General features: G+C 50.8%; 2 protein-coding genes across 2 annotated transcripts in view; both read right to left on the minus strand.

The window, feature by feature from the left end:
- Window positions 1-1,312: 1,312 nt before the first annotated feature.
- Window positions 1,313-18,731, minus strand: Gtse1 (G2 and S-phase expressed 1). The gene is made up of 12 exons (XM_026782723.1): window positions 18,634-18,731; window positions 18,341-18,427; window positions 16,591-16,648; window positions 15,853-16,483; window positions 14,021-14,176; window positions 12,330-12,456; window positions 10,733-11,110; window positions 5,231-5,303; window positions 3,654-3,890; window positions 2,672-2,870; window positions 2,070-2,285; window positions 1,313-1,667 (listed from the first exon to the last, which is right to left on the minus strand). Exons 2-12 carry the CDS (start codon window positions 18,417-18,419, stop codon window positions 1,584-1,586), a joined length of 2,238 nt encoding a protein of 745 aa, XP_026638524.1. The 5' UTR covers window positions 18,420-18,427; window positions 18,634-18,731; the 3' UTR covers window positions 1,313-1,583.
- A 1,933-nt stretch (window positions 18,732-20,664) lies between these two features.
- Window positions 20,665-23,676, minus strand: part of Ttc38 (tetratricopeptide repeat domain 38) — a 22,108-nt gene continuing 19,096 nt past the window's right edge. The window contains exons 12-14 of the mRNA XM_005354393.2: window positions 23,438-23,597; window positions 23,145-23,218; window positions 20,665-21,341 (exon numbers count right to left, since the gene is read on the minus strand). Of these exons, the coding sequence (XP_005354450.1) occupies window positions 21,251-21,341; window positions 23,145-23,218; window positions 23,438-23,597 (325 nt within the window). The 3' untranslated portion in view covers window positions 20,665-21,250. The remainder of the gene's footprint in view (window positions 21,342-23,144; window positions 23,219-23,437; window positions 23,598-23,676) is intronic.

A 23,676-nucleotide genomic window follows, 5' to 3' on the forward strand; every position in this document is an offset into this window, starting at 1 on the left:
AAGAAGAAGAAGAAGAAGAAGAAGAAGAAGAAGAAGAAGAAGAAGAAGAAGAAGAAGAAGAAGAAGAAGAAGAAACAAGAAACACTGCCCCACAGAGGGAGGCCTCTGCCATCCGGGAGGGTGAAGGTTTAGTTATCCGCCCATGTACTTCATGCCAGTCTCTTAAGTTAAGTCTCCAACCTGTGTCACAAAGCTGACCCTTTGAACAGCCAGCTTAGGATGTGTGAAGAACAAGGACTTAGGAAAGCTGCCTTTGAGCATCTTCAGAGGGTAAAGCAGATTATAACACAGGCCACCAACATCAGATGTCCTGGTAGACAGAGCAGAGCCCAGCCACATTAGGGAAAGGCACACAAGGGCTGAGCCAGAGCTAAAGGCTAAGTAGTCACCGAGTGAACACTACCAAGATAGCCTGGTTATTATGGGTTAATATCTTTTCCCCACCAAACACCCCACTGTACCCTAAGGGAAATGCAGCCCAGCCCCTAATGCAAACCCAATACTTGCTTAATGAGTTCAATTCCATGTTTAGTTTTTCCCATGTGGAAGGAGGATTAGATCTGGGAAGGTGAGGGCACTTTAAAGTGCTAATGCTCAGGACTCCAGAACTTCCCACCCACTGGGGGACCATCTTCCATCCCTCCAGGGAATGCAGCATGCAGGATCTATGTTAGATAGACGGACAGATGCGGCAACGCCGTGTGAAACCCCCTCACTTTGTCCTGCTGATGCCGTACCCATACTCCAGCTAGCAGCTTTGCATTCAACACATAACCAGATAATGAGAGACCCATCCAGACTTCTTTCTCCCAACTGTGGACAATGAGAGGCTCCAGACAGTGCTTTCTGCTGTCATCCGTAGGTCAGTGGCTTCCAGGTAGCTAGTCTTTCTGTAGCAAGTGAGGCTTCAAGCATGGGACTGGCTTTCCAGTGACCTTCCCAGTGTCCCACATCGTCTGGTTGGTGTGTGCTCAGAAGTGACCCAGGGAAGAGAGCGGCAGGCTCAGGGGCTGTCACTTTGAAGCAACCCTCCTTCACAGCTCAGAGCAGCCTGTGAAAGGTGTGCCCCTTAGACTACTGCATCAGACCTAGCTGACTGTATCAACAATGCAGGTTATTAGGCCTGCCCAGATGACAGTCTGGTGTACCTGGGGTGGACCAGAGACTGATATTTATACCAATTTTATTTCCCTACATTTTTGAAAATTAAGGTTGGATAATGAGAGTCTTCTATAATGTCTGGAGAGATGGAAACAGCTCCCCATGTCCAAACATCAAGTGTGAAAATCAAGCATATTTTAATGTACTTTATAATTTAATTTAAATCTAGAATATTTAACTTTTCAAACAAATTTAAGTTTACAAACAGTCATTAGCTATTTTATATACAAAAGAATCAAGGCAGGGAGCGGAGCAGCCAGAGGTGGACTGCTTAGGTCCACAGTGGGAACCCTACCTGGGCGCCACTCCAGACATAAGCAGGATAACAGGCCTCCCCCCAGTCAAATACAGTTCCTTCCAATGTTTGTGTCTACGGTCTGAGGACACGACAGAGGTAAACCGAAGGGCAGAAGGTGCTCTGCTCAGAACTTGAGCAGTGGTGAGTCCACATTTTCTTTGTCAGCCTCAGGGCTCAGCTGAATCAGTGGGGAGTCCAGGTCGATCAGCTGGAAGAGAACGGATAGCAAGGTGAACACAGCTGTCTGGGAGGCCATCACACAGACACAAGCAACTGCAGTAGCTGAGCCCAGGGACAGAAATCAACTCAGCACAGCAGTGAGGCCACGGAGACTCAAGCACCGTGTCTAAAACTCTTCGACCCTCACACGCATAAGCACTGTGGGACTCCCTGACACAGCGGGCAGGAACGTGTGGTGCTAGGGACCTGACTGCTGTCCTGAGAGCTCCTCTAGGTCTAGCAAGATGCCTGAGGGCAGTGGGTGACCGCAGAGAAGCCAAGCGACATGAGAGTGAGACACAAACCCTGTGAGCCCCAAGGGCACCATGCAGGGCCCAGGTCAGACAGCATCCTGGGCTGAAGTCAGTATGGATGCTCTGCCGCTTCTCACCTGCCCAAGCTCAGCCTTTGGCGGTTTCCCCACATTGTTTCTGGCCATGTTTGGAGTGTTCATTATAAGGTCCATCAGGGGCCAGCTGCTGGGTCCCAAAGCCATGTTCGACTCAGGGGTGTTGCTGAAGTCGATGAGAGGGTGGTCAGATAGGTCTCTGCCCCCTGCTTCAGGAGTGATGGTCAGCTGGTCCAGCTTGATGTCCACGAGAAGATCCTAGGCAGGGCATGGAGAGAGGGAAAGTCTAGTACTATGTTGGTACTAGCAACCACCCTGGGAAGCCAGGCTTTGCCTATGGCCTGGACTCACAGCTTGGAGCCTAAGGGAAAGGTTGGAGGGTGCACAGAGTGGGAGTAAGCTCCCCGCTGGGCAGTGCACCCCTTCCCAGAACTAGTAGGGAGCTTCAGCCTACTCCCATCCCTGGCCCCTGACCCCCAACCAACTCCCTTGTCAAACCTTTCTTTAGTTCCCAGTCCTAAGCTCCCCCGAGTCTGCTGGAACCATAGGCCCAGCCATGGGGGAGGGGAAAGGGACCTATGAGTCTCTGTCCATGGCTCTTCGTGCATCTCAGAGGGCTCCTAACTGCAACCAGCTCCATGTACCTCGCTGGGGCTTGTGTTTTCTTGAGGCTCTGCTTCACCCTGAGCTGTGCCTGTGGTGGAGCCCTGGGAAGGAGGAAAGTCACTCTTCTCTGGAGAAAAGTCAAGTGCTTGAGGCACGGAGGACGGAGGGGAAGAGCTCTCATCTGAGAATAGGCCTCGGCCCTGCCCACTGCTGCTGCTCTCCTGTATTGGCTCCGCTCTGGAGGGTGGGGGAGAGAAAATACCTTTCCTCAGCCATGAAAGCAGTCTCTGAAGCAGCACCTGGACCAGGGGCCAGAGGCCTAACTCTGAGGACACCCTCAACGGGCAGGAGGACCAAGCATTGCCAGGGCTCCTTCCACCTCTGATTCTATCAGTCTTGCCTTACACGTTGTGTCCGCGTCAGCCCTTTCCTCTAGAGCCACTAAATTACACAGGAGGGCTCTAACTCTGCCCACAGGCTGTAGCTAGCCCCACCCCACCCCAGGCCTAGGGGAGCCAAGTGCTTGCCTGCCCGAGTGACCCTCCCCACTGCTCTCTCAGGAGACCTGGTCCTTCGCTCTGGCCAGGTTGGAAGCCCAAGCTGCCTTGCACTAACAGCTACACCTGGCATGCTGTGTTTCCCTCAAGCCCAGACCCCTCGGCACCTAGAACACCCCTAAAGCACCTGATGACTCAGAACTGAATGAACTGTGGAAACTGGGAATAGCAACAATATCCATAAATCAGAACCGAATACCTTCTTTTTCATGGTGTATGGGCTTTACAACAACCCGAGAAGAGTTCCTTTCATATTATACTTAAAACACACACTCACACAACACATACATGGCACAACAGACCACACACACACACACACACACGCGCGCGCGCGCTGAGCTTTGTGCTCCACTGAGCTTATTTTCCTGTTTCTCCTATCTGCTGCCTGCACCTTCCCAGCACAGGAGACCCCGAGGTCTGGGGAACTAAAGACAAAAGCTCACTCAATCCTTGTTTTTTTTACCTGACTGTGGACCTTCTCCTGGGTTCAGAAGAAAGTCTCCGGGCAGGCACACACAATGGGGATGCCAGAGCCCTGGGCATGGACTGAGGTGCCATTAATGGAAGACCAGAGAGGCGCCGACTGGCAGGTGTGGGCAGCGCTGACATCCGTCTTGCACTCACAGGGGTCCTCACACCGCTGGGCAGTCCTTGTGAAGTGGGCCCCGATGAGCGCCTCACAGGAGTGCTGCTGATGACTCTGGGGAAGACAGGGATATTGTCAACAGACACTGAAGTTGAACGGGCAGCCAGGGAGTCTGAGAGGCTCTGTTCTTGAGAAGGGACTCAGGCATGGAGCGGACTCAAGGACGCCGGCAGCCTCCTTGGATGAGTTCCAGGTTCCTCTGCAAGCAATGCCTCCACCCTATCCCACAGGTAACCAGAACAGCCTTGAACACGGCTGCATTCATGGTATCATCCACGGGAGAGTCGGATGGGACTTGAGGAGATACTCATGCGGTAGATTTTCTCTGGGCTCCCATCAGACTCTGGCTAAGAGGTGAACTAATGGTTGTCTTCACCTCTTGCCCAGTATCCCCAGGCTTATGAGGTGAGAACAGAGTCAGGGAACTCAGCATTTCCTGGCAGCGCCCATGCCTTAACCACCATCTGTCCCAAATGTTACTTTGTTGTTGTTCTTAAACCAGAGGCTGAGTCAAGTCAATTATTACCAGTTATGGATTAAATGTTTGCATCCCCAAATTCTTATGTTAGAAGCCTGGCTCCCAAGATGATGATATAGGAGACAGGTCCTCTGGGAGGTGATTAGGTCAGAAGGCAGAGCCTCAATCAACAGGATTAGTAACATTATAAACAAAGTCCCCAACACCATGTTTGCCCTTCCATGTGAAAACAGGATATGCCGAGCAATGGACCCACAGACACTCAATCTGTAGATGCCCTGATCCGGATGACCAGGCTTCAGAACTGCCACACATCCGTTTAAATCCCAGATGCCCAGCATGGTGGCACAAGCCAATAAGAATAGCAGGGAAGGAGGAGGCAGGAAGATTGAGATTGAGGTTAGCTCAAACAGTTTTACATAGAGAAACCCACACACACACCGGCTCCAACTCATAACTAAACAAAAACTAAGTGTTGGTATGCCTGTTACAATAGCCCCAGATGTGATGAAGCAGCTCTAGGACACACTACTAACATAGAGCCCTGGCAGGCCTAGAGTCACCGACCAACTCTCCCATCCAAAGACAACGTCTGTGTTCTTCAGAGTCTGGAAACAAACTTTAAACAGCATGAGCTGAAAGATGGGCTCCCCACACAGGGCAATTCAGGCATGAGGGGTGCTCTCAGCTCGAGCTCCCACCGCTGCCGAGGGCCAAGCCCAGTCCTACCCATCTTGCTATTGTGGACTGGAGCTTGTGGCAGAGCTACCCGTGTCCACAATAGCAGGATGGGTAGGGCAGTGTGACGAAAGCCTGCACCTCAGAAGCTTGACCTGCAGCCCAGGCAGCACTCCCCGGAGCCTGCAGACACACAGCAGTTCTCAAAAGGCGAAAAAGGAGGCAATCTGTCAGCTACCTGCTAGTTGGTGTCCAGGACTGCAGCCGATGTGTCCGCGAGAACTTTGGGGTCACGCCATCAATTGACTCGCCTAAGAACAGGAGAGAAGAGAGCCATGTGGGAAGCCTGGCATGTGCCCTTACCTGGGCACTCCCCTTTAAATGTCCCCACTTTCCCAACCGTCCATGTAAAGTACAGACAGAAGGTCAGATAAGACACACAAGGAAACCCTCTTAAGACCCCAACTGAGCCATGGGCTGGGTCTGATGCTGAGAACCCTCTGTACCATTATGCCAGTCCCTTTCCCAGCTGGCCTGGGTTTGAGTTAAGGGGCAGGCTCATCCCAAGTCTCCCGCGCCTGTCAGGCTGCTTCCTGCATTCCCATGCATGTGGATACCGTGTGGATAGAGTCCCAGGCAATCCAGCGAAGCCTACCGCACCTTCACATCCCGGAGCTGTGGCATCCCTAGCTCAGAGACACATTACACACACTGTCTATAAGTGATAAGGGTCTCCAGGTGGATGCCTCAGCTGGTATTTGACAGGCATCAAGCAGAGTCTGAATTCAGGGTGGGCTCACCAGTTACTGAGCAAAGCCCAGCATAACCCAGATGGCTGTCACACCACGTCCCTCTACCACATGATTCTAGATGAAACACAAACTTGCCTCTCATGATCCTAAGAGTCAATCCGGAATCCGGGAATCCAAAGACCCAGGAGCCAGGACCTCCATGTATTATCTGGCTGTCTCAGAAGCCATGGGTAAAGTGGCTATCACCAGAATCCTTAGCCCTAGCCACCAAAGGGGCCCATCTCAACAGGCCAGCTGAAGCTCCTAGGTCACCACCAACCACACTCCTGTCACCCTCTGCACCCCAGCAGCTCTGCAGCACCCCCACCCCCCGTCATGAACTGCTCTAAGCTTCTCACCTCACTCCTCCTCCAGTCCTGCCCCAGCCCCCACTCTTCAAATCCACATCAGAGTTGCCTGTGCCTGTACCACCTCCACCCCTGTTTTTAAAACTGCTGTCAAGGTGATTTGATAAGTGTTACCAATGAGGGGTGCAACTTGGGGAGAATGCAGGTCTCCTGCCACCTCCACCCGAGCTGGTCCTGGAAGCCTTTGCCAGCACCCTTATAAGTTGCATACTTCTCTGCTGCCATTTCATTTCCAAAAGCTTCTCAATGCCATGAGAGTTTCGGCCTTATTCCTTTGGGCTCTGTGCTGGCTAGTTGTATCTCAGCTTGACACAAGCTAGAGTCAACTGAGGAGGGAACCTCAATTAAGAAAACACCGGTAAGGCATTTTCTTAATTAGTGATTGATGGGGAGGGCACAGCCCATCATGGGTGGTGGTGGTCCTGGATTCGATAAGAAAGCAGGCTGAGCAAGGCATGAGGAGCAAGCCAGGAAGCAGCACCCCTCCATAGCCTCCTATCTTCAGGTTCCTGCCCTGCTTGAGTTCCGGCCTTTACAGTAGCCTTTGATGAACTGTTACATGGAATTGTGAGTGAAATAGCAGCCATGCCCTGCAGCCTGCTTTGGTCACGGTGTTTCAGCACAACAACAGCAACCCTGAGACTCCAGACCACTCACTACCACTGAGCATGCTACTGCCTCTCTGCACCCTGGCAGCACCCTGCCGTCAGGAGCCACTCAGTGTCTCACCTCGCTCCTCCTGACAGATGTACCCAGCAGGGCCGTGGGTGTCCCCATGTCCTCATCTACTCAGACTTTGATAAACCACCTCCTCCTCTTCCTTCTTTAACAAAGCCAGTGTTTGGGGCTTGCAGTAGGATCTACCCCAGCTGCATTCTCAGTACTCTGTCTTCCCTCTCTTCTAGGAGCTCAAGCGCCTTTCTGCCACGGGACCTTTACAGCATCATGTTCTCGGCCCGGAATGTTCTCTTTGGGTTATCTAGTGGCTGCCTCCTTACTGGACTTTTGATCTCAGCTCAGCACTGCTGTTTGGAGAGATTATTCTGGCCAGCCAGAAGGACCACTCCAACTGTGACTCCTAATCTTTATTGTCAAAACGCAGGAGAGAGGGGCTGAAGAGATGGCTCAGCGGTTAAGAGCATTGCCTGCTCTTCCAAAGGACCTGAGTTCAATTCCCAGCAACCACATGGTGGCTCACAACCATCTGTAATGAGGTCTGGTGCCCTCTTCTGGACTACAGGCACACATGTAGACAGAATATTGTATACATAATAAATAAATATTTAAAAAAACAAAACACGGGAGAGAGAGACAACGGAGGAGTAGCTTCCATCAGGCTGGTGCAGCAAAGGGCCCAGCACTGGAAGCTGCGTGGGCCTAGGCCTGGAAGCAGCATTCCTATGTGGTCTTCGCTCGAGTTCCAGCTCTGACTGTGATGCGGAAGTGAAAGCTAAATACACTCAAGGGGCGTGGTGTTTCTCATAGCAACAGAGAGGAAACCAGAAGTGTCTTAGTTATTCTTCTACTGCTGTGAAACAGCATGACCATGGCAACTGACAGAGGAACTCAGTTAATGAGGCTCACAGTTTCAGAGTCCATGTCCACCTTGGCAGAAGCATTGCAGCAAGGCAGGCACTAGAGTAGTAGCTGAGAGCTCACACCTGAGCCACAAGCTTGAGGCAGAGAGAGCTACCTGGGAATGGCACGGGCTTTGGAAATGTCAAAGCTCACCCTCCGGTGACACACCTCCTCCAACAAGGCCACTCTGTAATCCTTCCCAAACAGTTGCACCACCTGAGAGTCAATTATTCAAATATACATGCCAATGGCAGCCACTCCCATTCACACCACCACGCCAAAGCACCAGTCAGTCTGTGGCCAACCTTTCTTGTTCCACTGCACTGAAGATCTGAAAGGACACTTCCTTGATAGGAGCCAAGTCTTCTATTACATGTAAACGTGGGCTGGAGGTGGTTCAGCGGCTCAAAGCACTAGCAGCTCTTCCAGAAGACCTAGGTTCGATTCCCAGCACCCACATGGCAGCTCACAGTTGTGTGTAATTCTGGTCTCTACACTAGGCATGGAATACACAAGGTGTACACATATACACTCAGGCCAAACAATCACACACATAAAGATGCTCAGCAGAGGCCTCAGTCTGGGGTTTTGTTTTGTTTGGAGACAGGGCTTCACTCTGTAGCCCACGCTAGTCTAAAACTTGTGCTCTCCTGCCTCAGTCTCCCTCATACTGGGATCACTGGCAGAAGCCACCATGCGCGACTTTTTCACTTTTCCCTTCCCTGTTTCTTCTTCTCGTTCCTCCTCCTCTTCCTTCTGTTGTATTTTTGTTTTTGAGGTAGGGATTGCAGCTCTAGTTACCCTGGAACTCCTTCTGTAGACCAGGCTGGCCTTGAACTCAGAGATCCACCTTTGTCTGCCTCACTATTTCTTTCTGAACTTTCCATTAGAAAAAGAAAATGATGAATGGGAGGCCGAAACCAACCAACCATGAGCCGACAGAGTGGCTGCCACCATGTGCAAGAGTCCCACCTCAGATAACAGGTTTTGGTGGAGCAACTGTCTGACCACCACAGGCCAAGGAGAAAGCCTCCCACACTAACAGCTTGTGAAACCTTACTGCTTTATTGCTCTCTAGAGACTAGAGACTGAAAACCCCTGCCTCTGCCAACCCTGCCATTGTCAATCCTTCCCAATGCTTCTTTCTATTTTATTTATTTTGGTTTTTTTTTTTTTTTTTGGAGACAGGATCTTATTTTGTAGTCTTGCCTCATCTGGAATTTGCTTTGTAGACTAGGAAGCCTTGAGCTCAGATCTGCCTACCCCTGGCTCCCAAGTGCTGGGATTAAAGGTGTCATGAAGCAGCTCCTGCGAGTTGTGCTCTGAACTCCAGCTGTGTCATGGTGCACGCACATACCCACAGGTAAATAGAAAATTTAAAAATTTTTTCCAATGAAGAGCTTTCTATTTCTATTTGTGTGTGGAGGTAGGGATTGAATCCAGGGCCTCAAACATTAGGAAAGGACTCTGCCACTGAGCTACAGCCCAAGCTTTAAAATGTGCTTTAAATGGGAAAAGCAAGACAGGGTTTCTCTGCAGCCCTGACTGCCCTGTAACTCACTCTGTGGACCAGGCTGGCCTCAAACTCACAGAGATCCATCTGCTTCTATCTCCCAAGCACTAGGATTAAAGGCATGTGCCACCATTGCCAAGCCATTTTGTTCTTTAATACTGTCTCACGGTGTGCTCCTGGGTCCCAGAACTCATTATGTAGCACAAGCCGGTCTTGACAAAACAGGGCAGGACAGTCTTAGTGGCTGAAACAGACAGTGGCTTCAGTTTGGGGAATTGAGGTACCAGAATCTGAGAGCCAGAGAACTGGAGAAAAGCCACACAGAGAGAAAGATCTGGAAAACTCTGTGGAATCTCCTGAGTGGGCAGTACGCAGCAGCAGCAGCAGCACACCATGCAGGGAGAGATGCCTGAAGGTCAGCAGGAGCAACTGCTATGCAATAGTTGTTGAAAATGAGTCCATTCATTTATGCTGTGGAGCATCTGTGTACAAAGATGCGTTGCATTCTTTTATGTTGCATTTGTTTAACTCTGAAGCTGTGTATCACCCATCTACAACACCTGAGTGGTCTAATACAGAGCTGAACAGCCCAGAGCTAGGCAGGCGAGGGATTGGCAGGGCTGCCAGACAGAGAGAATAAATAGAAGGAGAACGAAACGTGGAAGGAGGAGCGAGAAGATGCAGAGAGGAAGATGCTGGAGGCCAACCATCCAGCCAGATAACAGAATAAGAAAGAAAGGAAAGATATATAGAAAGAGAAATGTAAAAGTCCAGAGACATAATTTAAAACAAGCTGGCTAGAAAAAAGTCAAGCATTCATGAGAAGTAATAAGTCTTTGCGAGGGTGTATTTATTGGGTGCTGGGTCCCCAAGGAATAATGAGTTAAAAAACAAAAACAATAACACAAAAAAAAAAAAAAACAAAAATACAACCTAACTACAGTCCCCTAGTGGGGAACAAGGGCTTGGAAACAGCTCATTCCACCCAGCCTGAGTGGACAGAACAAACTAACATGGAGCTTAGAAGCTTAGAAGAAAGCTATTTGGGCAAAACCCCACATCAGTGCCAGGGCTAGACCATTCCAGACGACACCCTTCTAGACCCATCTGTGAAAGGTTAAAAAGACCAGCGTAGAGCAGGCTGGTCTGCGCATTCACTGGCTGCCAAGCTCAGACCCTTAATGAAAACACAATCCAGATGGTTATAAACAGACCCACAGAAGCAGAACCACCAATACCATCCTAACAGACTGACAAAGCTCTAACCCACCCAGGCAACAAATTAAAAGCCACAGATCCAGACATAATGACCACACTGAAGACAACAGTGAGCAAGCAGCAGCCCAGGGGCTATGGCTCACCCACTAGAATGGACACAGTAAGTGGGCAGAATACGCCTTGGACAGAATGTCAGAGCTAAAGTTAAAAACAGCACTAGCCATCCTGGTAACCTCCCAAAATCTTAAAGACCAAACACACCCAGGACTTACCAACAGAGAACTGGGGGACTTTAAACAGGTTTGTATCGGTAGATGCAGCCTCTGACTTGCAGCTGAGGTAGGAGTCCTGCCGCTTTACACTGCTCGTTTTATTCAGCTGAGAAGAGGTCAGGGTGTCAGGGCCCAGCCTCGGTCCTCTTTGTTCTGGAGTCAGAGGTGGTTGGCTGAGAGGAGTCAGGATGGAGGCCTTGGGCTGCTCTACCGTTGTCTGGGCAGCATCGGCCGCTCTGGCTTGTTTGCAAGAGGCCCTGACAGGGGCTGCTGGCAAAGCCTGATGCAGAGGGGCGGGGTCTATTTTGCCCAATTTGCTGGTGTTTGACAGAGGCCGAGAGCTGCTAGCGGGCATATTTGAAAGATCACTGGACTTTGCTGCGAAAGGAGATAATCAAGGCTAGTCACTCAAGCCAGTGTTTCCAAACACCTTAACATACCAATACACATGCATGCACGCATGCACACACGTGTGTGCGATATGACACCTCTAGATTAACATTAGCCACAGACAACACGTGGATGCCGTTAGGTGATCATCAAAGTCAGGGGCAGCAGGGCGCCCAGACCTGAGCTGAATGCCCGCGGAGGATCAGCAGTTACTACAATCTGCGTGTGCACTCACACAGTAGACCTCTCCTTCGTTCACTTCCTTGCTGAGCATAGAAAGTGGACAGTCTGTCTGGTCACCTGTCCTGCCCCACCTTCATAGCTGACAGGCGCTCAAGGAGGGAAAACTTAGGACTAGGAAGTTTAGAAGCTGCAGTGGACAGCAAGGATGGTATCTGCTCGACGAGGAATGGATCCACTGTGGGCATCAACACAGTGAAGGCCAAAGTGAAATTTAGAGAATAATGCTGTAGCCACATCTACACCATGTGTTAGTCCTACCAGGTCCCTTCCCACAGTCTCACCGGGCTCGATGACTACCATATACAACACATGGTGTCAAATCCTGAGTCAGTAGAGCAAGACTTGCCTCACGGTGCCTAGGCAGCAGCAGGAGCTTTCCTGATCATGGACTGGTGGGCCACAGAAGGGCCCACAAATGCTCCCGGACTCACAGGAACCTTGCAAGGCCAATGATATGACTTGATTTAAAGGTAAGGACATTGAGTTCTGTTAACCACTGAGTAGCAGTCAGGACTTCAGATCAGGCTGATTCTAGAACTCTGATTTCTCACGTCTGTGACAAGCCCTCACCACGATGGCAACAATGGATATGGCCAGAATCCACAGGCAAACTCACGACAGACGCATTCCCTAGCCCCTACACCACTTCACCACTAGGTGGCAGCCTTGTCTAGGCACGTTGAATCCAAGGAAGCATGCCCCAGATGACCCAGGCCGGGCTGGCCTGACTTAGCTAGCACCTGTGCTCTGGATATCTGGCTAGTCGAGCATCCATCTCTTCTTGACACTTCAGGAGTTTGTGTGCCTCCAACTGAAACCACCATCTCCTTACTGGAGAAAGTATGCCAGAGCAGAGGGACGAGTCTCTTCCTGCCCAGCCCTCAGTCCTTACCTATAATTACATAGCATCCTGTGGGCCCAAACATGGCGCTCCAGGGTTCACCTGGGTGGCTGATCTGCTCACCTTTGCCTGCCGCTGGAGACACGCATGCACCAGACGTGAGGCTCGAAGCAGACCCTGAGGCAGAGGATTTCCTCGTGAGACTGCTGGTGTAGCCAGGTGGTTTCAACAGGGTCTTCTTCAGCCCCGACTGAGAGAAAAGTTGGAAAAAAAAATTAGTGGGAACTTTGATATCTACATATACATTCTTAAGTCTGCAAAAGTAGAATTTAAATAGGATCTTTAGTGAGACTAGAGAGATGGCTCAGCAGGAAAGCGCACTTGCTGTTGCAGAGAACCTGGATTCAATGCTTGGCACAGGGTGGCTCATGGGCATCTATCACTCCAGTTTCAGGGGATCTGATACCCTCTTCTGCCCTCTTTGGGTACTGGGAACACACATGATACATAGACATACATGCAAGCAAAACACTCATGCACATAAAACAAAATCTAAAAATCTTTAAAAAAATTTTTTTCTATAGTAATTACCTCTATAGGAAAATTGAAGTAACAGAGTCATCCCCCAGTCTCCATGGAGCATGGCTTTGAGCACCCTGTGGACACTAACCTCCGTGGGTCCTCCACATACAACAGTGTAGTGTGACAGCTGCATGGAACCTACACACATCCACCCACAGACTCACTGGATGACTCTAATTCTAATGCAAGACTGTGGAAGCCGCCACACTCACTCAACGCTGTCAAGGAAAAGCCATCCGTGTTCAGTACAAAGGCACCTCCCTTCTGAATAGTTCCTGTCTACTGGATGAATCCACAGGGGAGGAGCCCATGGACCTGGAAGGCGGACTGTGTCTAGAATGTAATGTTCAAGCCTCTGCAAGAGGAATGGACAGGAGAGCTAGCAGCAATCAAGACTGTGGGGCTCAACCTAGACCCCAAATCAGTCACTATAGGCATAGCTTTTGGCAACTATAATAAATGATTTCTAATAGGTAGCTCAGAGTACTAGAAAGGTGACAGCCCAAATGTTAGCTCAGACTACAGAACAACACTCACGTCTCCCATAGAGGCTATGAGGGATCAGCAAGAACCGGTGGCTGGGAACCAAGCGCTAGGCTCTTATCAACCCACACAGCCCAAGTGACAAAGCCAGTTCAGTGCACACTGCCAGCCTCTCTCCTTTGTAACCCAGCCACCTCTTGTGAATTGCTTCCAGCTTTCCTGAACTGGTGTGCTGGTGTGCTGGTGTGTGTGTGTGTGTGTGCACATGAAGACCAGAGGACAACTCCACCCTTATTTACTTTGGATACAGGGTCTTGAGGGTCTTGCTGAGTAGCTGTAGCTGGCCTAGAACCCACTAAGTAGATCAGCTACAGAGATCCACCTGTCTCTGCCTCCAAGTGCTAGGATTAAAGGCGTGCACCACTGCCAAGCCCAGACACCTTTTTCTTTTAAAGACAGGGTCTCTCTCTGGCCTGGCACTCGCCAAGCAGGCTAAGCTGGTTGACCAGCAAGCAAACCCCAGGGTTCCATCTGTCTCTGTTCCCCCCGCCCCCGCAAATGCTGAGATTACAAGCACATACCACCACAAAAGGCTTTTTAAATGAGTCCTAGAGATCTAACTTACGTCCACGCAAGCATTTATCAAATAAAATACCATCCCACCAACTTAATTCTAATCAAAATATACAAAACTGGCACCTTGTTGCCATGGGAGACAAGTGGCAGCCCTGCAGCCCCAGCCAACTCACCTTGCTAGGAACCGGGAGGGATCGTTTGCCTGGGCGGCTCCCTCTACTGGCAGCATCTGGAGCAGTGCTGGGTTTGTCCAGGGGCACATCACTCTGGGATCCCTTTTGACTTGGCGGTTTCATCCTCTGAACACTAGTTGGTACCTCTTTTTTGAGCTGAAAATGTTAATTTGAAAGGTGAGGACTACACAGTCTCACAAGGCCAGAGCTGGCACCACTGCTCCCAACCCCTGCCAGTCAACTCCTCCGCTAGAGTGAGGGAAACAGCACAGAATGACAGACTTGGCTTCCCCACTGAAGCCATGTCAGATGGGGACAGGCGGCTTGCAGGAAGATCTCTAAGTCTTCTCCTCTGTCAGTGAGAGCCGGGCAGTGGTGGCGCATGCCTTTAATCCCAGCATTCAGGAGGCAGAGGCAGGTGGATCTCTGTGACTTTGAGGCCAGCCTGGTCTACAAGACAGTTTTGGACAGGCTCCAAAGCTACAGAGAAACCCTGTCTCGAAAAACAAAACAAAACAAAACAAAACAAAAAAAAAAAAAAAAAAAGGCAAGTGAGGCAGCCCAAGGCCCAGTGTGGTGGCACATGTCTTTAATCCCAGCACTCGGACACTGAATTCAACAAGGCCAGACAGCTACATAGTGAGACCCTGTCTCAAAACCAGACAAACAAGAGCCCCAGTGAGGAAGCTGGCTCCGTCACACCTGTTCTACATGAGTGCAAAGTCACCGTCTACCACAGTAACGGCTCAGCCGCGGTGAGGCTTTCTGGCCAAGTGCTGAAAGCCACACAGTCTCTGGCCTGCAAGGCAAAGAACAAATTCCTGACCTATTCGGGGACAAGGGCGCCAGGGAGCTGCTTCATGTGCACACAAGCAGCAAGGGTGTCAGGAAGGCACAAGTGGCGGCTTCAGTGTGAGAGTGTAACAGTTATGCTTTCTTTAGTGCTTCATGAGACATTAAGCAACTGCCTGGAAGACATGCCCAGTGACACCGCAATTCTCACTAAAACGCTAGCCCATTATGTGGATATGCCCCCATTGTATTTCTCTGCTCATCTGGATCAGCAACCATGAATTGCTGCTGCTGTGAGCACCTATGTTGAGCTGATGTGGGCCACACCCACAACCCTGCCTGGTACCCTGCAGGTGCTGTGACCCCAAACCTGCCCCACCACCATGCACGGATCACACGCAAATCCTGCTCCATGTCCACGTGTGCTGCTAGCAGATTCCACCCAGAGCATCCTGGACCCTGGGGGAACAGGCACGGTCAGCAGAGGCCTTATAGATGGGGAAAGGGATGTGCAGGGCTTTACTGTCCCACAACCTCCCCAAGCCATTCCTTTTACAATGGCGCTGGTGCGGGACATCACGACAGGTGCCACCCTAGAACACCTTTACTCTGCATCTCTTCTCTGAAGCCCCTCTTCCAAACAAGAACAGAGCAGGCAAACCTGGAAGCAAGCTGTCTCTGCCATCTGTCCTTCTGTCTACCCCCAACCAAGCCTCCAGGACCCTGAGTTTCCAGAGCTGGTCAACTGCCAACTTGTCTACTGCCACTTCCCGGACATGCAATGCCAGGAAAGAAAGGTATAAAGTCGAAGCCCCAGGGAACTAGAGCCCAACTTGGGGGTCAGTGCTTATCCAAGGGGCCCACGCTGGGCAGCTCCCCATCACTGTTCCCTGCACTGTCCGGATCCTGGCTCTACTCCCAGGCTCTCCAATCCTGAGAGTGGCAGGCCCTCCCATGAAGCTTCCACAGCAGGGCATGGGCTGAGAGGCGGGGAGATGGGGAGCTGTGTCCCCCGGGCTGTTGCTATGTGTTTTGTCTACCTTCTCTGTGGCCAGGTGAGGAGGTTTTCCTCTTACAGGCAGAGCTCGGGGTGGCTGCAGCTTGCTGGTGATCCTCCTCCTCAGAGGCCCAGCCTGATGTGGAGGTTGGGAGGTCCTTGCCTCCCCTGGCAGCGGCTGAGAGGAACAGGGCAGATCCTGGTTGCTCTGGGTCTCAACAGGGCCAGCTGGGACAGGGGAACTGAGCAGGGCTGGAGACGCCAGCAGCTGGGTCTCCCCTAAGAGAGGCTGTACCCCTGAAGATGGCAGGCAGAATGTCTCTCTTTTCAGTGACGTGGGGCTTTTCTCTCTCTTCTGTTCTTTTTCAAAGAGACTTATCTTTAACTTTGAGTCTTGCAGAAATTTTTCCACACCCTGGCTCCCAGGATTTTGGGGCTTGGCAGCCTGGGCCACCTCTCTTCGGCTGTGGCTTTCTATCTGCAGGGCCAGTAAGTGGGCTTCTTTGTACACCTCTACAAACTTCTCCCCGGTGAGAGGGCTCCAGGTGAAAGGGCTGCCAGAGGCTGCTGCAAGAGCCTGCTCAGGAACCTGGCTACCTAGGCGCAAGCTGGCAGCAATGCATCTTTCTTTATGTCCAACAGCCCCAAAAAAGACTTCATCGTCTTCGTTTGTACTGCATTTAAAGAAAAGAATTAACAGCGATGAGTTACACTGGCATTCAGATAAAAGGCTTTAGTGACTGCGTCTGCCCGGGGACAGAAAGAAAATGCATTTGTTTACCTTGAAGAAGACAAGGAAAGGTCGAAGTCAAATTTTTCATCTTCCAAAAGAACAATGTCTAGAGGGTGGAGGGAAAAGTCCACTGTTACTTGGGGCTAGGATAAGACGGGAAAACATCACCAGGTCTGCTGGTTTCACAGCTGCTGTACAGTTTCATGCTGAGAAAAGGAAGAGATGGTTGGTGGCTGGAGCTCGATCCCCTTTCCCGGGGAACTCAAGTCCACTCTCAAGTTCTGAGTGTGCCGACACAACCCAAAAGCACAGGGCTGGCTCACCTTCGGGCACAGGAGTATTTCCTAAAGACCACCTACTTCAGCTCCCCCGGATTTAAATTACAAGACACCTATCCATCCATCATCAATGAGTTCAAGGACGGGTCAAACTCACAGTAGAGACTAAGTACGTGCGGACCACTGCTCCTTGGATCTGTTCCTGGGTCACTCTGCCCGCCACCCAGTCCATATTCCTAGCAAAGCCTTGGTTGGCCCAACTGTTTATTTGTTCTGCTTCCTCTAATAGACCCGCAACTTCCCAGTCGTATTTAACGTCTACTCAATACAGGGAACTTATATGTGGTTCTATAGTTCCAAACAGAAAACTGTGGCTGCTGGCTCCAGTGGGGACTCTACTGCTATTGTGCTAAACAGATATGCCTGGTAAGCTACCTCCTCAACAACTGTGTTTACGCCCATAGATTACTGTGGTGCCAGCCTTGGTCTGGGAACATTCTTGTAGTAGGCATCAGTTACTGTACGAAGCAGTCTCGCAAGGGGTCAAAGTGAAGAGGATACAAAACCTGCTAAGATATAGAGACTCCGTGTTTAGCCCTAAAGAGAGAAAATAATTATAAAACTGTATTAGCCCCCAGGACTCAGAGAGCAAAATTACTGTCCACCAAGACTGATGACTTAAGTTCAAAGCCCTGGGACCCACAAGACAAAAGGAGAGTTCTTCAATGCAAGGTGTTTTCTGAACTTCCACAGAAGTATGAGCACCATGGCCCCTCCTCCAAAAATTCATAAATGCTAAGAGTTTTTTCATTTCTCTTTTGGTTTTTGAGACAGGGTTTTTCTGTGTAAAAGCCCTGGCAGTCCTGGAACTCAAAGATCCACCCGCCTCAGCTTCCCCAGTGCTGGGATTAAAGGCATGCACCACCACTGCCCAGCAGGAATTTCTTTTCAAAGAAAGAATCTGCCAGCACTCAAGCAGCAGAAGCAGATGGATCTCTGCATGTTCAAAGCCAGCCAGGTCTACAAAGTGAGTTCCAGGCTACAAAGCGAGATCCTGACTCGAAAGACAAACGCAAAACAAAAAGAAAGGAAAGTGGAGGAGGAGGAAAAATATGCAAAAGCCAGAGGAAAGAGGTGGAGTGTGGTGCTACACGGCCCTCTGTGCATGAGGAAGCTTGTTGTCATTTTGATGTCACAGCATCTGTGATTACCCACAGTAAGTTCTCAGAAGACTGAGCCCAGTAATGCCCTTCTGGAAGTGGGGGAGAGGGCCCGCGGACTCGAGAGGTACAAGAGGTTCCTCTGAAGATGCGTAACTGGTTTACAATTGCTGGGGGTGGGGGCCCTCTTCTTTGGTGGTGTAGCTGTAAGTTGCTAATGTCTCTGTAAGTGACCCAGTTAAATTCATTTGCTTACCAAACCAGACTTGTTCATTTCTTTGGTCTGTTGTGGTCCTCTATTCTATTTGGGGCGACTAGAATAGCCTGAACTCCACAGTCGCACAAACAGAAAGGACCTACCTTCCTTACTACCAGCATCCATCTTCACCTCTCTCGCCTGGCTGGCCGAAGGTACGTCGCGGCCGTCTCCTTCTTCCATGAAGATCGCTGCAGGAAGAAAGGGGACCAGAGGGTGAGGGCATGTCAGAGGCAAGCCCCAGCTTGCTCCACGTCGCCCAGACACAGTGCGCCCCGAGGCGGGGTAACGGATTCCTGACTCTGAGCTGCAGAGCAGGCCCGGCAGCCCGTTCTCTTCGGCCTCAGAGGCGCGAGCCCAGGTTCCCCACTGTCTCTACCTCGTGCTCACTACTTACCCCCTAAGCTTTCACTCGGAGGGCCGAAAACCCAGCTGGTGTTCCGCCACGGGTTTAAATGCAGCGCTGGCCTTCGCCGGTCGCCGATTGGCCGGTTTGAACAGGGAGATGCTCTCGGTGCACCTTGGGAATTGTAGTCAGAGTGCTGATGTGCGCGACCAATGCGCACGCACAAGGAACTCCAGGCCTCGGATTGGCTCAGCTCGGTGTCGGACACTCCCATCGGAGGTGTCCGTGAGTCTTCTCCCCAGCAAACACCGGGAGGATATTTGCGTTCCGCCTGTGTCTGTGCTAGCAACTGGGCGGAAGCGGTGAGGGCGGGGTATGGAGAATGGCCAGGCAGCTGGGAAGCAGTTTGTCTTGACCGCCACTCTCTTCATTCAGTGCTTGTCTTGGCATCCCTGACACTTCCCTTGCGTCCGGAGACTCTCCCTCTGCAGCCTGAGGTCTCGCTCCTGTACTCTGATGTTCTGGCCCTCCCTCTCACCCTCCTCCCCCACTAGATCCCCTGATCTTGGGCTGTTTCTGTAAACTGGTGAAGAGTGACGAAGAGTGGAGTCAGCCACAGCACATCCTAGCCGCCAGTATCAAGAGCCTTTGGATAGCACTGAACAGAAAGCTGGCTTCAAGGTCGTTTAACTGAAGGAGGCCATCAGTTTGGTTGTCTGCAGATTTTTGTCTATGCAAGCTGGCTTTGTTGTGCCCAAGCTTTCCCACCTGCCAGGGATGGTGACCAGTTCAGTGTGACCTGTAGCTAGAATTGTAAGAGCCAGGCTTTCTTGATTCATGCCCAAGAGGACAGACAGAACCCCAGTGGCTGGTGCATCTATGGTCAAAACCTCAAGAGTTCTTGACCCCACTTCTGTGACCCCTAAAGTGTTAGGTCCCAGCATCTGCAAGTTCACCAACACTTCTCTTTGTATCATATCAATTCAAGATAGTTGTTCAGTAAAGCATACCTCTAAATTAATAATTCACTGTTGCATTTTCTCTTGGCTTTTAAAATATACTTTTATTCCTTTGTTGATGTGTGATCATATACATGTATATATGCAGGTGCCTACACAGGACAGAAGAGGGTGTCTCATCCCCTGAGGCTAGAGCTTCAGGCAATTGTGAGCTGCCACATGGATGCTGGGAACTGAACTCTGGTCCTCTAGAAGATCAGCAAGTGCTCTTAACCACGGAGCTATCTACACACACACACACACACACACACACACACACACACACAAACTTTAAATCAGTGTTTTGTCCTGGTAGATTCATACCCTCCATTAAAGCCTATACACCCACTTTTACAGGCAGGTATTCAGTGGAAGCCACAGAGTGGCTGGGTGATAAAGAGTTCACACTTCCTAACCAGAGAGAAATCATAGCAGAAAGTTGTATACTAGCAGGGGCAGACTGCTGGGCGGTGGTGGCGCGCGCCTTTAATCCCAGCACTCAGGAGGCAGAGGCAGGCGGATCTCTGTGAGTTCGAGACCCACTTACAAGCAGAAACAGAGGTTGGCCAAGGAAGACACATCCCTCCAGCTCCACTTCCATGTGCAATTTAAAGAGAAGCTCCAGTTGGCACCACCAGATCCCCTCGGGGAGGCAGAAGCCACCCTTCCCTTCATCTCTGGGGATGGTGCCAGGTGCAGTAGTCTGGGGCTGACAACCAAGGTCAATGAAGCAGATCTCCACCCCCACCCCACCCCCCGTAGGCCCATATTTCTATATGGCATGGCAGCCAAGCAATCAAGCCATAGGCCACACCTGAGATGGGTCACGATCCTGCTAGGCAGGCTGGTGCTAACCTAACAAAAGGTCAGGATGTTTTGCCCCTTTCTTTGTAGTACCATACAGAGCAGACAGGTAGTTGTGGACATGACAAAAGGCCATTCACCTGGTTACCTAGGAGACAATGCTAACGTATTTCACCCTCAGTTAAGTTATGGTATTAAGACGGTTTGGAGAATAAACGGAGGAATTCTTCAGGATGTGAACTCAGGACCTCATGAGGGACCACTGAGAAAGAATCTCCCTCCCAATGAAACCATGTGAGTTGTGTCTTTATTCCCGTCTCCACGCAGACCCAGAGAGGGAAAAGTAGTTAATGTTGGGGCATCGGACTCTGACATCCTCCCTCAATCCTACCCCCTCCCAAAAGGAAAAGCCTCTGCTAGCTGGACCCCGGGCAGCTCAATGAAATCCTCCTTAGGGAAATGGGACAGCAGGCACTGTGTAGAAGAGAAGGGAAACCAAATGAGAAGTTTCACTGTGCCAGGTGTGTGGGAGGCACTTGGATACCTCCCAGCTGAGCTGGCCACAGTTCTGCCCTGCCTGCCAGCTTGAGAACAAGAAAGTACAATGTTCAAGGCACCTGCAAATAATAAAAAAAAAAAATTGCTTTGGTTCTGGAGGCTTAAAAATGCATGTTGACCCTGAGAAGAATTCTGAATATCACTCAAAATTAACTTCTGTCCCCTATTTCCACCAAAGACTGATTTGGAGAATTCTATCTTATTCTCTGAGGAGCAGGCCCGGCTATTTCCTAACCCTAACCCAACCGGACAGTCAACCTAATGGCAGGTTAGCACTGAGCTGTAGGCCAAGGTAGGGGCCTGAGTCACTACATAAGATGGACAGCAGCTGCCTTGCGGATGAGCCGCTCAGTCAGGGGTGAGTTGGGTTTCAAGGCATCACGTTCCATCAGAAGGCTCCTGTGGAAACACAAGAGAGTTTTTTGTTATAGAACCTACTAGAAGAATGTAAAAGCGAGACTGGCAGGAGCAAATGGGTACAGTCGGTTGTATAGTACTTTGGTTCTGCCTTAGAGACAAACACTAGCGATAAGGACTTCAGTGTTGGGCTGTCACTGTGGCTTTGCCTGTCTTAGGCGGAAGCCATGGCTCAAGATGTCATAGCTCATGCTCCTGTCACAGGTTAATGCTGAGGACCGGAGGGACAAGAGGCCTGGTGTCTGGCAAGAAGCCACATGTGAGACTGATTCATGAAAAGCAAGTGAAAGAATAGGTAGGTAGGTGTAGGGAAGCCTTGATTTAAAGAAAGTAAGCATAGGATCAACCAGAGGTAAAGTCCCTGCTGCGGCTAAATGTTGACACCCTGGTCATAAGCATGACTTAGGAGGGAGGGCCTTTGGGTATGACCCTTACAGTGGGGTTAGTGTCCCTATAAGAAGCATATGAGAATCTGTTCTCTTAAGTGCTCAGGGGAAGCAGGACATAGCGAGAAGCTTTAAGCCCGGAAGAGGAGCACACCAGAAACTGAACCCTGCTGGACTCTGGTTTGGGACATTTCAGCACTACACAATGAGTTGTCTAGTTGAGTTGAGTCTGGTATGTGTCTGTGTTTGGTTTGTTTTGGTAATACCCGAGGAGATTAAGATAGAAACAGATTAACAGTGGTGGGTCCATGGGGAGTGAGTGAGGTGACAGGGCTGGGACTTGGTAGGGGACAACACCACAGCCAGGGCAGGAATGTATCAGTCCACTTTCTGCTGCTATGACAAATATCTGAGGCTGGGTACTTTGTAAAGTTAAATGTTTTACTTAGCTAGGTTTCAGAGCTTCCAGTCTAATATGGAGGCCCTGTCTGGCTCCAGATGAGGCTCCTTGGCTGGGAAGAGAAGCAGAGAGGCAAATGGCTGTATGCAGAGGAGGCCATGCAAACCAAGTGGCTCTACTCTATAACATTCTCCTGTGGAGAGCACTAACTAGGGTCCCTCGAGAATGACTTTAATATCTTCTGGGGGCGAGCCCCAGGACCCCATTCCAGGGGTTCTCATCTCCCAACCCTCTTCCCTTTCTCAGCACTTACAACCTGGGGAACACATTGTCTAATACCTGAAAGCCAGGGGCCATACACAAACCATCCCAAACCACAGCAGAGGGCTTTTGCCTGCGCTGGGGATGGGCTGCAAAAGGAGGCGGGCACTTGGAAGGGATGCCCCACCCCTGCAGTGTCTTCCTAGGTAGTTGTGCCGCCTCTCTCCCCTGCACAACCTCACCTCTCCTGGGTAGGACCTGAGCTGCGTAGCATCTACTCCAGTATGGGCCATCCTGCACCCTAGCATCTGCCTCAGCCCGCTCCTCTGTCACACAGCCCACATCCTTCTAACTGTGACCACGGGCCCCACAGCAGGTCCCCCAGGAGGCTCAACCACTACAGCATCACATGTGGCTTTTTGCATGTGGACATGGAATGACAAAAACAAGGACATGTGTCCATGGCATTTCTGAGTTCAAAGTAGTTCAAATGCTCCCAGCCATCACCTGCATTGCTGGGGGTCTGGCTGTACCCTGTTATCATGTTGAGCCTGCTAATGAAAGAGAACCAAATCCCTATTTGCTCCCTGCGTTCTGAACCCCAAAAGCAGAAGCACACATGCCAAGGCAGGTGTATGCATACAGAGATCCTGTGTAGGGAACTAACCCATGCCTGGCTGAGATCCTGTGTAGGGAACTAACCCATGCCTGGCTGACCATAGGAAGGGCAGTGCTCACCGGGCCACATTCTTATGGACGCTGGAAGTGCAGGTGATGGCCGCATGAATCAACAGCTGGTTGAAGACGTCTCTCTATGATGTCAGTTAGGCAAGTTAGGCACCTGCAATGCGGACCAGGGATGGGCTCCCAACCCACAGGAACCACTGAGACACCCACCCACCCTCTTCACAAACCCCGGTGTCAGCCTGAAACAAGAGTACACCTACCCCACAAGTACCAACTACACAGGAGACACTCGGCTGCCAGGCCAGGCTCTCCAGCTTCTGGTTCCCTGTCCACAGCTGGCTTACCTGGGCATTGCTGCCCCCAATCTGGACGATTCGGTAGCGGATTGGCAAGAGAAGTTCTAGGACTCGGTCAGGGTTCCCGTTCTCAGCCTCCACAAGGGCCTGGCACAGGGGCAGCCCCACATCTTGTGCCAACCAGTGCTGGCAGTTCTCTCCCGGGGACCTGTCACCAAGACCAGAGCTCAGCATCCACTCTACAAAGTCCTGCCCTGGCAAGGGATGCAAATTTAGGGCCTTTCTCC

The sequence above is a fragment of the Microtus ochrogaster genome, chromosome 15, assembly GCF_000317375.1.
Source record: "Microtus ochrogaster isolate Prairie Vole_2 chromosome 15, MicOch1.0, whole genome shotgun sequence".
In the NCBI taxonomy this organism is placed as follows: domain Eukaryota; kingdom Metazoa; phylum Chordata; class Mammalia; order Rodentia; family Cricetidae; genus Microtus; species Microtus ochrogaster.

Coding starts and splice junctions, on each gene's coding strand:
- Gtse1 (XM_026782723.1), bottom strand. CDS start 18,419: ATGGAAGAAGGAGACGGCCGCGACGTACCTTCGGCCAGCCAGGCGAGA. Junction 14,177..15,852: donor CTCACCTGGCCACAGAGAAG/GTAGACAAAACA, acceptor TAACATTTTCAG/CTCAAAAAAGAGGTACCAAC. Junction 12,457..14,020: donor CCCTCCCGGTTCCTAGCAAG/GTGAGTTGGCTG, acceptor CTTTTCTCTCAG/TCGGGGCTGAAGAAGACCCT.